The sequence below is a fragment of the Ptychodera flava genome, chromosome 15 (assembly GCF_041260155.1).
Source record: "Ptychodera flava strain L36383 chromosome 15, AS_Pfla_20210202, whole genome shotgun sequence".
Lineage (NCBI taxonomy): Eukaryota > Metazoa > Hemichordata > Enteropneusta > Ptychoderidae > Ptychodera > Ptychodera flava.
In genome coordinates, this window is record NC_091942.1 from 10,781,662 (window position 1) to 10,799,772 (window position 18,111).

General features: G+C 35.6%; 1 protein-coding gene across 4 annotated transcripts in view; it reads right to left on the minus strand.

Moving 5' to 3' along the window:
* The window catches only part of LOC139151133 (delphilin-like), a 48,711-nt gene that overhangs the window by 18,685 nt on the left and 11,915 nt on the right, over nucleotides 1-18,111 (minus strand). Inside the window, exons 5-13 of one of the 4 annotated variants that reach the window (XM_070723687.1) lie at nucleotides 15,461-15,546; nucleotides 12,705-12,881; nucleotides 12,460-12,483; nucleotides 8,948-9,084; nucleotides 8,568-8,638; nucleotides 3,425-3,576; nucleotides 2,770-2,946; nucleotides 2,074-2,142; nucleotides 1,069-1,187 (exon numbers count right to left, since the gene is read on the minus strand). In XM_070723687.1, coding sequence (XP_070579788.1) covers nucleotides 1,069-1,187; nucleotides 2,074-2,142; nucleotides 2,770-2,946; nucleotides 3,425-3,576; nucleotides 8,568-8,638; nucleotides 8,948-9,084; nucleotides 12,460-12,483; nucleotides 12,705-12,881; nucleotides 15,461-15,546 — 1,012 coding nt within the window. Of the gene's footprint in view, nucleotides 1-1,068; nucleotides 1,188-2,073; nucleotides 2,143-2,769; nucleotides 2,947-3,424; nucleotides 3,577-8,567; nucleotides 8,639-8,947; nucleotides 9,133-12,459; nucleotides 12,484-12,704; nucleotides 12,882-15,460; nucleotides 15,547-18,111 lie in introns of all 4 variants that reach the window. The other 3 variants (XM_070723685.1, XM_070723688.1, XM_070723686.1) reach the window with 3 other exon arrangements.

The window sequence follows — 18,111 nt, forward strand, 5'->3', positions numbered from 1 at the left end:
TCATCTACTTGCTACATGCAACTTTTCACTCCGGAATTTATTTCAGAAAAATATTGCCGTTACATATTAACATAGGTTTAAGGTTACTGTGTGCTGTGCCCAGCAGGGATGACTCTAGTTGGTGAAGAGTGACATTGTGAAGTGTGTGACAGAGAGATTTGTCCTGTCATCCAGTCATGTATGCATTACAAATTAAGCTGTAAAAGATTTGTTGAGGTTACCATGGTAACAGTGTACAGCTGGTGCACAGAGTAAAGTGAAGAAGCTTAACATGTATGATTTGAATATTATCAAAGAAAATGATAACAATACATGCATATCATATGTGCCATGTATTATGTGTAATTTAGCATCATAAAAAATTGCCAGTCTGGTTTTCAAGGATGAGGTCACAGGTCATACTTCTAAATGGCATTTGTCAAGTAGTATTCTGTATTGAAACACAATGTAAAATGTGGTACTGGTATATGCCTACCATTGATGGTATCAATTGTGATTAAGTGTATATCTGAGGTAACGCAGAGGGCATTGGTAAAGTACGATGGATCTATTGTACATGTATCTACATCAGTGAGTCATACTATGCGTTAGAGATGTGAATTACGTCAGATTCAGATTTTATGTGAATCAAAATTTCAGTCTGCACGTTGGTGTATTAGGGATCTGATACTGAAAGATTCTGTTCTTTCAAGGTGTTGCAGTCTCTATGACATCATAACAGTCACTTGTCCACTTGGTTATGTCATCTGGATCTTTGTCAAGTGCAACTTTCAAATTCTGTACATGGTGTGATGTGTAAATCAATTTTGAAAAAATTTTCCCAACATTCAATCTACTGCATGTTACATTGTACACCAAAAACGGAAAATAAAACAGTAATTTTAACCACTTTCACAAAATGTGAAAAATGTAGTGTATTCCATGAAATTTTATGACCAAGGTGTACATGAAGTCATCGAGCCATTAAGCTTCATGTCTGTCCTTGACAACTTTGACCACCATCACCAACTGTGAAATGTTTCAAATGATATCTACTAGCATGATCGCCATGGCTACCGGGTCACTCACCCTTCTCCTTGTGTCGTATTCATAAGGCACTGGATTGCTTGGTGTAATGTCACTGTCACTAGTCACATCATGGATTTCAATCCTCTGGTTCCTGAGCAGCATTGGAGACTCCTTAAAAACTACAAGATGGCAAAGACCAACACGCTACAATTACAAATTTTTACTGGCATTTACTAGTCTCCTCAGACACTACATACATGTACAGTAGCATCAGTTGTCAGTATATGCTGAGTGTGCTTTCACCTACATATAAATGTATAAAAATATTAATGGCCACAGGGATTCAAAGAATGAGCAAAAAACTTTGTTGGTAGTGATACAATGTATACACCCTGGAAAGAGGCTGGCTAAATTATCTGTTCAAGCAAAAGTGTTTTCAAAAGCCATACTAACACAATTTTACACCACTATTAGGAGCTTAGTATGACAATTTGGCTTTGCTTTTAAAACAGCAGGTCAGTATTAAAATCTGGTGAAAGAAAATTCTTTTTCTCTAAGTTTTTTGTGTATTTTTTCAGCTTATTTATTGTATATATATTATGAAAAGTTGAAAAAATGTGATATAGTTACTTCGAACTTGTAATATACACACACCTTTTCCTCCTCATTTTCATCACATGATAAATTTGAATGTATTTTAATTTCAAAAGGCTAACATGCAAAGCAAAAAACAATGAGCATTTAAAGGTGTACTGTCACCTGTTCCAATTTTGCCACAGTTACCATGGAAAGAGAAAATCTAACCAATCACAGATTTTAAGCGGATGGCCACTTTAAAAAACAGCGCCCTCACATGGACATTTTGAATACCAAGGAACACCCCTTTGACCTTATATGGGCATATTTAGATTACAGGTGACTGTATACCTCAACGACACACTTTTCAGCAATGCTTTTGCAAAAAGAAGTAAAAAATGCACAAAGACTGCATGCATGTTCATGCTCAAATTATTTGTTAGAAATCTTTTCACATCCATAACAAATACATGATGTGTGTTTACTTACAAGGTAAGGATTTCCTGGAGTGTGATTGCTCTTTCTTCTCTAAATCTAAAAGCGCTGCTGCTATGGCAACTGTTTACCGGGGAACAAATAAAATGAGAGGGGACTCAGGTTGATGCAAAAATGATGACAACACTAAAACCATGCCAATGTGTAACTGCAAAGATATTTCCCACCAAAATGTAAGTCACATTTTGTAGCCTGCTCTATGACCACACACATGCAGGCACTATTCTTTATAAAATCCATTAACATACCTTAGTATAGCATGCAAGATGCAAGGTAGATTAATATTCCATACTGATAATGATTCGTTGGTGCAAAAATCTGTATCTAAAAACTGTTCATTAAAAGATTTGCTTATTATAAATGATTCTGAATACTAATCTTCTTTGCATCTTGCATTAAGGATATTCCCTCCTGTGTTTTCAGAACCTGGACATTTAGCAGCAAGCATACAAAAAGGTAATCCATTGCAATAAAGAGCACATTTTTATCTATGGTTGTAAATTACAATCACTTTTGATTGCAAGGATAATCTTCAAACCAGCTGCAGTGTAATTAAACTACTTGTCACTGAACCATGTGATTATTCTCCCTGATAGATAACACCCACGATAATCTGGCGCATATGCAAACAAGTGGCTACAAATATGAAAAAAACACTGAATATTCACAAAGACCGAAATTTGTCTTTACCTGGAACAAATTCTTTATCATTTCTGTAGATAACATCACCTCTGCTTGGCGTGACATCGTACCGTCCGCTACGATGACTTGAGAATGATGATTTCTTGATTTGTTCTTCCGGATGACTAATAGCTTGCCAGGGACTGTACTGTAAGCCTTTCCTCCTTGTACCACCATAAGACTTGTCTGTAATATTTAAAACAGTCAATACTTTGAACAATTAAACTACTGAAGATGAAAACATTATAATTTTAAAGCTCAATCAACTGTAACTTTTGAAGTATTTTTCTTTTGTTACATTTTGTGACATACATTTTCTTGTTCTATTCCAAAAATCATGTCAACATGATCAACAAATCATTGTAGTACAATTTAGTGTTGATAAATGTAGCAATTTACACTTTAGAGATCAACAAATGTTGACAGTTTTGTCATTCACATAATCATCTATGCATATTTATGATTCATCTATTGTTTTGGTTGAAACCACTTCACAGTTTGCAAGCGCTGGGGTGAATTGTATATGAATCATGTTAACTTTTGGAATGTATAGTTGGCTTTAAGAATCTCACTGAAATGTTATTGCTTCCAATGCCTCTTGCAAAACTATGACTGAAATGTACAATCTGACCAAAAGTGATTCAAGATGAAATTGACAACTGACCTGAGAAGTGACGATCCATCAGATGCAGTACTTTCCTCCAGCAAGCTACCTGCTGATCTGAGGGAAGCAGTTGAATGATGTAATACCACACCCCCTTCTTGGCCGGAGTGTCCAAGACAGGGAAAATATCTATGATAAGACCGTCAAGGTTCCTGTAAATTGAACGAGAACGTATTTCTTTAAGACAGTCTAGCTTCGATCGCAATACGAAATGGTGATAAAATCTCTGTAGGCTGTTTTCTCTAAATCAGTCAAACTTGATTGATGTAACATGAAGTAAGGATGTTCAGCAGGGCCATATATAGGTATTTGTAACATGTGCTACGCAATATGATTTATTTGCGATGGTCTCTTTTAAAAATTTAGTGAGAAATTGTTTCACATTTGCATACTAATTTCTGACTGATTGCATGATGCAATATTCTGATGAGACATTTAGCAAGTATGAATTTTGAAGGATATTGAATCGTGATGATATTGACTCGCAAAAAACAGACCTCTACACTTTAGTGTACCTTGTCTCTTTGCAGACTAAAGCTGTTTCCCAAATATTAACTCTAAAATTTAGATACTAAAAGACTTAAGTTGACAGATTTTTATGGACACAAACCATTGGCATGACATTTTGCCGCGCAACAGTATGTAAATTTTCTTAGCCACTGCATCTATTTACAGATACACAAGCATACCAGAGTAAATTAACAGATTTCTGCAATACTTTTGTTCCGTCATGTTTGCCAGGAAAAAGTGTTCCATGCATTGGTTTGAACAGACTGTACGCAAATAGTCTGATCTGACACTATCTAAGGTAAACTTTTTTGCCCACAAAGGCTAGCTCATGTCATCTGTGAGAATGTCAAGCAAAGGACACAATACAGTGTCTCATTTCTACTGGTACCTGGTAGCCTGTGTAAATTTATTACAATCCTGTTCACTTTCAGCAAAGCAAATTATATTTGCACTGTGGCATAACAGTATTGGTACAGAATGTATTCACAGTTCTGTGGATATTAACTGTACATTCTTTTTGTTGTCCCATACCGACAATATGTATGCCCCTGATAAAATTTACCAGTATTCATAATATGATATTTAGAGAGTATAAACTTTCGCTATAACTTATGGATATTTATTTTCGAATGGGAACTCAGAAAATGAAAATTCAGTGACTACTGATAATGGTTAAATGCTGTCTGGGAACAAGCAAATCATGGTTTGGAACAAACATGGCTGCTTTTAGGGTGAAATTTATTTCACAGTGCATTCCTGACTGATATAAATTACCTAACACTTTCCAAAAACATTCACGGCAATGATAAGTGACACAGTATTAGAAGAATGTCAGCTGTTGGGGAAAGTTATTAACAGACTTATGTAACACAATATTGTCAACTTTTAAATTCTTGCAACACTTCAATGTTGACAGTATTTATCTGACACACCCGATATCCAAAAAACAGGTGCCTGCAAATTCACCATACACAAATGGTCAGCAACAGTGCATGGAAAGGTGGGTTTACACGTGTATTTTTTTTAAACCTGAGGGAATCTGATTAGTCGCTCTGTAAATATTCCTTATCAGCGATCTAAGCGATCTCACGTTTACACGTCATACACAAGGTAACAATTTAGTTCGGGTCAAGCGAAAGAAACAACGCCACCAACAATACAGTAATCTTCATAACAACGTATAACCAATACATCGAAACGAAAAAATCAAGCAAGCCCTGACAGAAAACTGGAGTGAATTTGAAAAAGACGAAACACTAAAAAACTGTTCCAAAACCAACCAATAATCGCATATAGAAGGAACAGAAATATAGGCGACACACTTATAAGCGCCAGACTTCACAAAAACTACAATAGCTCAAACTCAGGTTCACACGAACCTACACAAACACAACAAGACCAAACAGTAGACATTCTAGCTTCCCTACCAAACGTAGTGGAACAACATATTATAAAACAAGTCATCGTTGATGACACAGTCCCCACTTGTTAATGGTACTTTGATTACATGTCCTCAGAGAGGATAGAGTCCTCTTCATTAATTAGGTCTGTAATAAAAATACTTTGATACAGATGGCGCTCAATGGCCAAGAATGAATTCCATGGTGATCAAAACATGAAACCAATGTAGGCCACCATCCTAAAGTTCAGAAAATGAGTCAACTAGGAATTAATCAACAGGATGTTGCAAAACATTTTTGCATACAATTCTAACACTTGACAGATTATCACTGGTACCATATTTGAGACATGCCCAAGTTTTGGCTAAGGACAGGAAAAAATTGTAACAAAATGGCTGCCATGCAGCCATATTGGATCATATCATGAAACAAATTGACATACATATGTATGACATAGGTTAATGTCCTTGTACCAACTTTGAATAAAATCGGTTGAGATATGCCTGAGAGTATTATGGCTCTGTTCATGAAAAATCGTAACAAAATGGCCGCAAGGCAGCCATATTGGATCGTATCACATAACAAATTGACATGCATATGTATGACATTAGTCAATCTCCTTGTACCAACTTTGAATAAAATCGGTTGAAACATATCTGAGTTATGGCTCTGTACATGAAAACATCGTAATAAAATGGCTGCCTAGCGGCCATATTGGATCGTATCACATAACAATTTGACGTATATATCTATGACATAGGTCAATGTCCTTTGTACCAACTTTGAATAAAATCGTTGAAACATGTTTGAGCTATGGCTCTGTATATGAACAAATTGTAATAAAATGGCCACACAGCAGCCATATTGGATCGTATCACAAAACAAATTGTCGTGCATATCTATGACATTAGTCAATGTCCTTGTACCAACTTTGAATAAAATCGGTTCAAACATGTCTGAATTATGGCTCTGTATATAGAAAAATTGTAATAAAATGGCCGTCTGGCGGCCATATTGGATCGTATCACAAACAAATTGACATGCATATCTATGACATTGGTCATTGTCCTTGTACCAACTTTGAATAAAATCGGCTGAAACATGTCTGAGTTATGGCCCTGTACATGAAAAATCGTAATAAAATGGCCGCCTGGAGGCCATATTGGATTGTATCACAAAACAAATTGACGTGCATATCTATGACATTGGTCAATGTCCTTGTAGCAAGTTTGAATAAAATCGGTTGAAACATGTCTGAGTTATAGCTCTGTACATGAAAAAATCATAATAAAATGGCCGCCTGGCGGCCATATTGGATTGTATCACAAAACAAATTGACGTGCATATCTATGACATTAGTCAATGTCCTTGTACCAACTTTGAATAAATCGGTTGAAACATGTCTGAGTTATGGCTCTATACATGAAAAAATCGTAATAAAATGGCCGCCTGGCAGCCATATTGGATCGTATCACAAAACAAATTGACGTGCATATCTATGACATTGGTCAATGTCCTTGTACCAACGTTGAATAAAATCGGTTGAAACATGTCTGAGTTATGGCTCTGTACATGAAAAAATCGTAATAAATGGCCGCCTGGAGGCCATATTGGATTGTATCACAAAACAATTGACGTGCATATCTATGACATTGGTCAATGTCCTTGTAGCAAGTTTGAATAAAATCGGTTGAAACATGTCTGAGTTATAGCTCTGTACATGAAAAAATCATAATAAAATGGCCGCCTGGCGGCCATATTGGATTGTATCACAAAACAAATTGACGTGCATATCTATGACATTAGTCAATGTCCTTGTACCAACTTTGAATAAAATCGGTTGAAACATGTCTGAGTTATGGCTCTATACATGAAAAAATCGTAATAAAATGGCCGCCTGGCAGCCATATTGGATCGAATCACAAAACAAATTGACGTGCATATCTATGACATTGGTCAATGTCCTTGTACCAACGTTGAATAAAATCGGTTGAAACATGTCTGAGTTATGGCTCTGTACATGAAAAAATCGTAATAAAATGGCCGCCTGGCGGCCATATTGGATTGTATCACAAAACAAATCAACGTGCATCTGTATGACATATTTAGTAATCCTTGTACCAAGTTTGAATGAAATCGCTTCTTGCATCTCTGAGATATCTGCGTGAACGGACGGACGGACGCACGCACGCACGGACGCGACGCACGCACGCACGCACGCACGCACGGACATGACCAAACCTATAAGTCCCCCCGGACGGTGTCCGTGGGGACTAATAAAAGCAATCAACCATTCAACACGTCTCACCAATCAAAAATGAATTTTAAGCGACTGATGAAGAAAACTCTGTTTTTGAAACGTAGCGCCAAAGGATCACAGTGTCAGTAGTCTCTCCCCTCCAGTGCGGATCAACACAGGACACGTAGATTACGGGTACGTCTCGCCATGGCCAAGCAACATTTTACATAAAACAGTTAAACATGATAAACATGATATACACTTATGTTATACACAATATCATACACAAAACGCAAACAACCCAAATATGAACGATGTGTGTAGTTGCTTTCCCTTTACTACCAGTTGCTTTCCCTTTACTACCTACAACTCATCGTAAAATGGCATCGTTTTTCTAGCTCTGCCACTACGACGGTTGTTGTCGGACACGGACTTGAACTGAGCTCGCAACCGTTTGATTTTGTTGTGGCATTGTTCCGCTGTCCTCTCGAGTCCCTTCTCCTTGGCCTTGGCAGCGACGACTTCATACACTTGCCGATACCTCGACGTGCCGTTCATCATACGGATGACATTTTCGTCTCTCCGATTGACATTAGTAGCCTGATCTCTTCCTGCGGCCAATTGTTGCCGTGATCGCGAGAGCTTACTTGAACACCGTCCATTGTGGTAATGACCGCAAGCCCGAAGACAGGATATACCGGTAGTTCGGCGTTTGTTCGGTGTTCTGGTCACACGTGTAAATAGGCCATTGTTTAGTACGGAGCACCGAACCTGGACCAGCCCTCCGACACCGAATTAATTTAGTTCTTTGTTAGTTCGGTGTTGTTTGTTCACATGTCCAACTGACACAGGTTTAAATTTATGCTGGTGTCAACTCCGGACTTAACTCACACGTGTAAGCCCCTTGAAAATGACACGGTCTATGGTTTGTTTGTACTGAGAGATACCATATCTTTCACATTCTTCCCTCGACAAACACTAGTTCTAATCATACCTTGTGTCTGCATAGGTCTGTAAGGCTTTCTTCACCAGCATTCTCTCTGATGGTATCAGATGGTGCTGCAACTGAAATTGACACAAATTCACGTTTATTTCTTGGCAGATTTTGAAATTTTATATGTCAGACAAATTATACAACAGAGACAATAATGAAGACAGACAGATCAAGGACTTCAAGTCTACCACAATGATTTCATAAGTACTTCAGCGACTGACCCGTTAAGCTTGATTTCATAAAAGGAAATTAATATCATCACAATATTGATTGCTTCTAATCTTACACAAAAAGTGTCAATGGGCTTTTCAAGTGTCCACACAGTACTTGTTATTGCTCAGCAGAGACACTAATCAATGTAGCAAATGAAAACTACCAACCATTTCTCGAAGGCTCCTGCCTTCGTTGACAAGCTGCTGTCTGGACACGCCGGAAATGGTGAGTTCCTCGCTGGCGCTGGGTCTGAGGTGGGTCTGTTGGATGGGCTGGATGTCCGGAAACCACTCCGATGCTGTGTCTGATGATGCAATGCTCGGAGAGAATTGGTAAGTGAAATGATTGAAGGCTGGAAAAGACCAAAAAAGCCAAAAAGCCACATGCGACAGATTATTCCAAAGAGGGACAGAGAAAGAGGCAGCAAAGATTCAGAAATGCACATACATATATACAGTTACCCTGCAAATGGAAAATGCCCTATTTTACTGAGTCAGTTGATGTTCTTTTTGTTTACTTTTATTCAAAATTATGATAAGGAAAGATGTACTAATCATCCAGAAATTTTCCTACAAAAAAAATTTATTGCAAAACTGTTCACTCCACTATGCAAAAATTCAGATTATTACACGTCCTCAAAACTGTTAACTGCACAACAACAACAACAACAACAACAACAAACATACAATTACTATTTAAATTATATGCAGCTTGTACAGTTATATTTGGGCATATGAAGTATATTGTATATTGAAAGTAAACAAATGTCTGATACTATGGTGTCAAATTGTCATGCTGAATTATCTTGTTATTAGACCTGGTAAACATCTACATAAATGTGTGTACTAATAAAGGTATTATATTTCTCTTCCATACTTGTTCCTTTCAATTTGATAATACGTGTACATTTGCATGGTCAAGGATTTCTCAACAAGGGCATACTTCTCGAAGAATTGCATTGTGGGTACCATACCACCGAAGGTTCTCGAAATGTACCGGTAGATGATGAAGCTCTTTGTATAATTAGGATAACGAAGATCTTGTATAATTAGAATCCAATGATTAATTGAAATGTGAATCATCCTTATAAATATGCAAAATTAGTCTGATGTTATAACTTTGCACAAAGTTACGTAAGTCTTCCCTTAGCAGTAAATGATAAATTGATGAGCTGCAATATTAAAACCTACAATTTGTGCATCGCACAGTGTTGCACAATCACTATCGGAAGGTCAACCACTATTGCAAAGCTCACTGACTTTATTGCACATAGTAATTTTTATTTCTGAACTTGAAACTCAAATAGTAGGAAACTCAGGTGAAATCTTTCAGCTGCAAAACGTTAGACAAAATAATTTCAGCGGCAGTTGGTGTTTGCATCAGTCAGACTGTCTGTCTGTTTACCATGGTTGGTTCATCAGTTTGCATGTCTGTCTATGTGTCTGTGTAAATTTGATTTGTATAATTTGCAGGAAGTGACAGAAAAGAAATCATGACTCGAAGGACAAACAGAATAACAATGAAAAATGTCAGGAGTAATTAGAACTGTTAGCACTAATAAAGATAAAGCAATTATCTACATTTGAAACACTGACAGGCAACATAAAAATAGGCAAGTCTGCTACAGTCAAATTAGAACATTTCAACATTTTTTTACGGACACTGGGTCAAAGTTTCTGAGAAACATGTTCCAAAGAATGAATGTACAATATTACACATGACAGGTTCTGTTTTGCATATTTGAACAGTTCATATTTGACACATACTATGCTGAAATACCTTGTATTGGGTATCAGATGTTGCCCATCAGAGTGTCAAACAAAGCCCACAGAATGATCACACAGATTAGAAGTTGTAATGAAAAGTTAGGGAGAAACTTCAGCTATTGAGGTTTTTAAAACAGTTAGATCAAATGATAGCATATAAATGCACGTATTAATAACCCTTTAAGCGGTAAAATATGATATGGTGTTGTGGTAATTTTTAGTTTTCTTCAGTTTGTTCTCAATTTTTGGATGATTTTCAGTGGTCTGATATTATCAAGACTATGGTTTATTTCTATCCAGAAAGGATTCAACTAATATTTGAACTAAAAAAATTGATTTGTATTTAGGTTCTCACTTGAACAGTGTAGGAAATGCAAAATTGTTTCATTGCAAAAATTCAACCATTCCCTTTTCAGTTGACGTCAGTAATTTCTGTTAATTTGAAGCTTAAAGCTGTTGATTTCTTCAATGGATAGATTTAGATTATTTTTATTTTGGCATTTCTTCTAATCGTTTATCTAAAACATTCGGCAGAATGTATTGGTGATTTAAGAATTTTCCTGACACTTTTTGAATTCTTCTGAATTTTCAATAGCCACATGTTTAACCATGAGAGAATTTTCCCACAATGGCTGATTTATTCTATTGCTTTGTTTCTTGACATTTATATGAATAAATTAATAATTCACTGACACTGTCCATAATTGCCTTTCACTCATATGGATAAAGAAATTCAATTGCAGCATCTCTGAGGAACAATGTATTTTCATGTCTCATAGAAGGAGGTTTAGTAAAAGTCAAATGGTCTATTCCCTTGATTGCGTTTGGAATAATTTTATCATGAAAAGCCACATTTGAGGCAGAAAAGTATTAATACACTTTGAGTGAAAAGTCATACAACTGTAATTGTACTATGGCAAATAGATGCTTGCTTTATGATTTCCTACATAAAGAAAATGTACAGGATTACTTAAAAAGGAAAACTTGTGTCTTTGGCTTTGGCAAGCAATCTCTTGAATGTTGAAAAGAGTGTCCTTTGATTAAATGTTGTCACTTTTTTGATTAAAAAAAATGGAAAATCAACAGAAATATTATCTGTGTTAATTCAGAGGTTAAATCTTTGGAAAAAAGTTGTTTTGATAAAGCATGAATTAGATGTTGCTTTTCAGTTTTGATTAGATTGGTAAGTTCTACCCTAATACTATAACTAATTGGAGGAAAGCATGCACGGTCCCATCTGATCATGTTATGTTTGCTTCATTGTGAAAAATTATCGAGTTGAAAACTGTTGAGCCACACTGCATTGTCAGTTGGGAAAACTAAAATTTGCTGCTTTTCAATACAACATTTGACGGCAGAGGCATATGTCTTGGTATTGTATTTCAGATGTAATGTCAACATGTTGGCTGAAAACAGTGTTTTGTTTACCAACGTACGACACAGACTTTTGAGCCTTGGTCACCTGAGTTGAATACCAGCACATTGATAATTTTCACAAGAATCAAAACAAACATAAACAGATGGCACCTTCCCCATCTACTATTACAAAAAGATTTGTAGAAAGAAAGAGCACAGCTGTAACTTTGGACAATTTTTCAGTATTTTTTGTTATGTGTACCAAACAAACATTTACATGTATACATGCACTTGAAAGACAGTATGTTCACTAGTAGTACAGTCAATATACTGCCTGTATTCACCTAACTTTATTACATATATAAAATACTGAATAGCTTAAACATATTTTAAGATTTGGATAGCATGAACCGATGATACTTGTGCAATATTTGACTTGTCTTGCTGTGGTATAACAAAAGTTACACTAATTTTGAGGTGCGAATATTCTTTGCCAAAATACTGAAAAAATGTATCCAAAATTATTGGCCATGTGCTTTTAAGAAGTAAATACGTACATAGTAGTTTATTGGCAGAGACCACTGTGAGAAATTGAAACATGCAGTGAAAGAGGAAAATTAGATTATTGACAGAAAATAAAAGAAATGAGAAAAAAATTCAAAAATTGAAAGTCAACCATGTTTGTTTAGATGTGAAAGTGAATTTCAGGTGTCAAATCAGCCTGTTTCTTTCATCGACTTTTGTTTTGTTTGTGTTTGCGCTTGTTTTTTTTTGCATAAATTATTTTTTATGATTATCTCACCTTGTAAATCATGAAAGCTGGGTGGAGGGAGTGATGGTTGGACCACCACGGTGGGCGTGCTGCCACTGCCTTTCAGCAGATCTATCAGCTGTTTGTGGGATTTTTTACGGACGTCAAGACCGTTCAACTCAAGGATCTTGTCACCTGGCATAAGACCAGCCCTCATAGCCGGGCCACCTTAAATAAATCACAGCAAGACTTAGGTGGAGGACACCATGTGCAACAAAAAGGAATGCATTAGAAACATGATTTAGAAGCAAAAACACAATCAGAAATTTCCAGCATGTCTAAATTGAAGTATGACCAATGTGCCTTTGAAATCTGATCAAATTCAGATCTTTAAGGTTTTGACACTTGGCCTCATTGCTAAAAGTCGTTAATTATGCAAATGTGCATATTATGATATCAAACTTCCAGCATGTCTAAATCCAGGGCAGACATACCCATGTACCTCTACAGACGTTGTGGCGACATTGAACACCTTTGGGGCTCTGGTCCACAGTGTCTAAAAATCCACAAAAACTTGGATATCATCAATTTTGTCCGGCAATTTAACCAGTTTAATACCACTGTTGATGATGAGCAAAACTTCTAATATTTTGATGTCTAAAAAATCACATTCCTTTATAGTCCTCAACTTTTTTCTCATAAACAAATCCATCAATTGTTGATGTAAAATGTGCCATCTGGTACAAAAGCTTCACTGAGACGTGGTGGATTATCTACAAATTGATAAATATAAATCAGATATTTGCGCAATTTCCATCCCCCAAATCCATGGGATTCATCCAAGTTATACTTAATAATGTTTATTCATTGTTTTATTTATTTATTTATTTATTCATTATTTATCTATCTCTTTTTTATCCAAATTATTTTGAGAGTTAGATTTTATTAGTGGGATCCATTCCTGTTATAAAATACACCGAACAACTAGGTCTGATTCCATAATTCACGGCTTAAATTGACACATTACAATGTGACACAGTGAAGCATAACAAAGTGACTTGTATCAAAGAATAGCAGCATATGGATTACACAGACTGTTTTGTATACTGGTTGAACTTTCCAGATGAAGGTCACTTCTCCTGACAGGTATGAGATACAAATCTTAATCCTCTTCATCTACGCTGTCATATTAATACTAAGTTAATCCATTATAAAGCATTACAGGGTTGACTCATAGAAGATATTGTATCTCTTGTTATTAGGAAAAGAACTCACACAGAAGTGTACTGGTATATAATATATGTCTGTCATTGTACAAACACTGAGTGCTAGCATCAGAAGGACACTTATAATGGCGTATCTGTTGATGATATTTTGATTATTTCAAAACAAACATATTTCCTGTCAAGGGTCAACTGGAACACTCTTCGCTGATATTAACATGGTGTAAAATATGCAGTATTATCGTTGACAAATGGAATCTAATCTGGACTAAAATTCATTAGTCAACTGTAAACATTATTAAAATATTGAAAATTATAATACATAGAACAAGAAACCATAATTGCAGACACAAAATTATGGTAAAAATTCATAAAAAATTACAGCTATAATAGGGATTTATATAGTTCTGATGTTTCTGGTTATTTGTGAAATAAACACTTTCATTGAATATTACCTTTTTCATTGCTATAATTTTGTACAACCTTCAATATTTTAAATTGTTCAGTTGGGCATTACATCTACTAGAAAATGGGGTTCAAAATAATTTAGTTCACATGGAAGGAGCTAGAAAAGATACGGAACCAGAAATAGGGCAGTCAATGCACACATTTCCTGATAGCGTTTAAAATAGAATTTAATTTTGCAGACGTTCCTTTTTCTGCTCTACTTCATCAATTCACGCTTTTGCTCTTCGTTTGCTTGGTTGAATGAAAATACTGGATTCCTAATCTGATTATCACTGGGAATGTATGAAAGCCAACTCTACTGTTTTGTATGATTTATCATGTTGTGGAGTGACCGTGGATTTATATCACATTATGTTATCACTGGGTCTTTTGATTTTAATGTTGTATATAAGCACCCCGTCTTGATAACACAGTGTTTTTGTTAATGGTGGTAAAACTGGGAAATGTTGCCGGGGTTTCCTAGTCATTTTATCAGGGTGTCACTTGGTATATCAATACAATCAGATTATGGCACAGCAGAAATGTTACTAGTGGTAATGTTCCCAAACCTTAGCAGAAAACACTGGATTAGGCACCTTCAATAAATTTCTTTGTTTGCCATCCACAGGCATGTAGCTTTTCACTCAAAATGATCAAAAAAAATCACAGTGTTTTTAACAAATCCAACATAGCTACTTTCTTTACCAGCCCAAGAAATACATTGGAAAATTAGTGCATGTCTTTATATTGCGTTTTATTTCTGTGTTTGTTTCATCATGGTGGGAGGGTAGGTTTGAAGAAAATTTGAGGATGGCAAACAAACAATTTTAATATAGGTGCCTCAGAAAGTATTGGGACAAAATGAACACATCATTGAGTATGGTTGAGTGACACATTTCCTGGATACAGAGGTCAAAGGGCAAAAATGTATTATCATTCAAACACGGGAAATTAATAATTGAAAAAAATAAAGTCCCATGACCAACTGTTGTCCTGTTGCCATGGTGACCAACTGAAACAGACGACAGCTTGTTGATGCTTGCTCAACAGCCATAAATCTGTGATATGTAATGACACATACCCACCATGACATTTAAAAATAGCACAAGAAAAATGGCAATTGTATTTTGTTTTTACCAGGATCAATAGACTCAACGTAGACTGGATTCTGTCCCGACAGCGTGAATCCAAAGATGCCATTTGTTCGTGTGATGCGAATCACCCTGAAAAGGATAAGAAATGTACACAAATGAGGTTTGAATTGTAACAGTGAGAGTTTTGTAAAATGAAAACAAACATCAAATCCAGTAACACATGCATGACTGTTTGTTTTCTCAATGTAAAATATTTAATCTCATTATGTTATGTTTGCACTTCAATGGATGTTAATCATTTAATTATTTGAACAACACTACAATGCTACTCCAGTCTGAGCATATACACACATTATACACTTGAAACCGTATTGCCTTAGTTCTACACTCCTCATGATGAGTGTTTTGGCATTAAAAAACGCAGCATTTTTGAATGTTGACTGGTATCAAAGCCAGCATACGTACATGTACCAACAATCTGTACTGTGTATCTCTCTCAGCATATATGTAAATGATGTATATAGTACACAATACAATAGATTGTGAATACTATAGAAAGAAATATTGCAACGTCAGAAGACAAATGATCATATTTTGACAAAAAAGTGAAAATCAAAATATATTATTTATCTAGAATGTAACTATAAAATAGGAAAACTGCACAAATTCAATTTTACGATTAGTAAAAAACCCAAGATATTTAGATAATTTATCATCACCTGGCCCTGTCATTCAAAATAAACGGTTGACCAGAACAACTGTTCTTGTTTGTAATTTTGTTTTATCATTTTCACTGATTATACATGCAGTCGCTGTACAGTTGACACCGTTTTTCCAAATTAAAAATGAATACTTTATTACAACAATGAAAACACATGACAATTAACTCATTCATTGCCTTGGAGATGAATATAAAGACAATAAATCTTCTCCTCTCTGTTTCATTAAACGCCGAGAAAATGCCATGGGACTAGAGATGCCTTCACTCACAGTGAGAGAGACCGTTTCTGACAACTGTGTGTTCAAGCAGCCATTTTACTGACTACATCTCGCCAATCAATATTTTGTGCGCTCAGGGAATGCAAATTTAATGTCCATTGTAATGTCCTGTTCTGATGCTACACGCTGAGCAAAGAAACGCTATGTACCCGATCTATTGTCATGCAAAGCAGGCGTCATTGATCACTTTAAACTTGAGGGATGTCACTGTCACACTGGCAGAGAGAAAAGGCAACGCTTGGAAGTTTCAGAAATTTGTTACTCTCTCCTACAAAGATTGCACAAGCTTGTTTGTAATAATTTAATAAGGTAATTCCATTAATAGGATCTGAATGATGACATTTGGTATCAAGTATGTAATGTCTACCAGACGCTTAGACATACACTAAATCAGTGGTCAGTCAGGTTAAATTTGGCAAATTTACATTGTGTGAACATTTTACATGACACTATAGGGTTATAACAATACAATAACAAGAAAGTAGTTCCATATTTGAATTCTTATTTCAAAAAAAACGTCACTAGTTTATCGAATATTATTCAGCATGCAAATATAGCTTTAGTGAAACTAGTCTACAGGGAGGAATTCTCTGCTGATACAGTGGTTTACATGTTTCACTCGTGAAAATGTTCACAGATGACATTAAGTTGTTATACCGTAATATCAAACCTAATGGTGATTGGCTGAATGAATCTTTGAGACTTCATTTTTAAAAACATTGGTAGAAAAACCATGTGAATTTTCATAGAATGTGGTTCAAATATTAATTTATGTTGTTTGAAGACGTTATTAATATTCGATATTAATAGTTAAGGTTACATAAAATTTGAAATCTAATGTGATGGCTGTTCTACATCACAAGTGTGCAGGATAAGTCAAGTCTTCTCTCTCTGTCTGTCTTGCTGTCCTTGATGTGAAGACTGTCAGTGTACAGTCAAAATGGTTTGATTTTATTATTACAGAAGCATTTCAACAGCTAAACGATCCTGGATATGATTCGCTATTTCAAACCATGATGCCTTGAATGGCTTGTGCAGTACCACTAATACTTCAGGGATGTCCAATAATTCAGACTGCGATTTTTGTAATATAAAACATACGGTCAAAGTCCCTGAAGCTACTATAGACATGGATACACCAGATATGAACTGTAAATGCTCACGTGTTTCATTATATATTGACGTTATGTGTAAATTTCAACCTTTCACATGTTTGCAACTTCATTGAAAGTATTATGATCAACATAATGAACAATATTCACCACAGATTAACTTTATAGGTCATTAAGTATTCAAATACGCAATTAGCTGAAATAGAAATAGTTAATTTCTTTGACTGCTGTCATTGTATCACCACTTTATATAGCAAGTGTAATTGCATGCCTTTGGTCAAGTCCTTCAAACTATATATTCTAAACTTTGAAAGCTCATTAGATATGCAAACTATACATTAGCTGACACGAAAACTTACGTGCGAAATGACTATCAATATTGGTATAACCTGGTATAATCATCAATGTTCATAGCATGTTATGCCAACTTTGATCAAGTAAATCCAAGTATATATCCCTAATAAGGAAAGTTCATTAGGCCTAAATACACAAATTAGGAATTGGCTGAAAAAAAAATGCTTAATGCCTTTCAATAATGTTAGCCTACATAATAGTATCTTTAATGTACATAGCAAGTTTCATC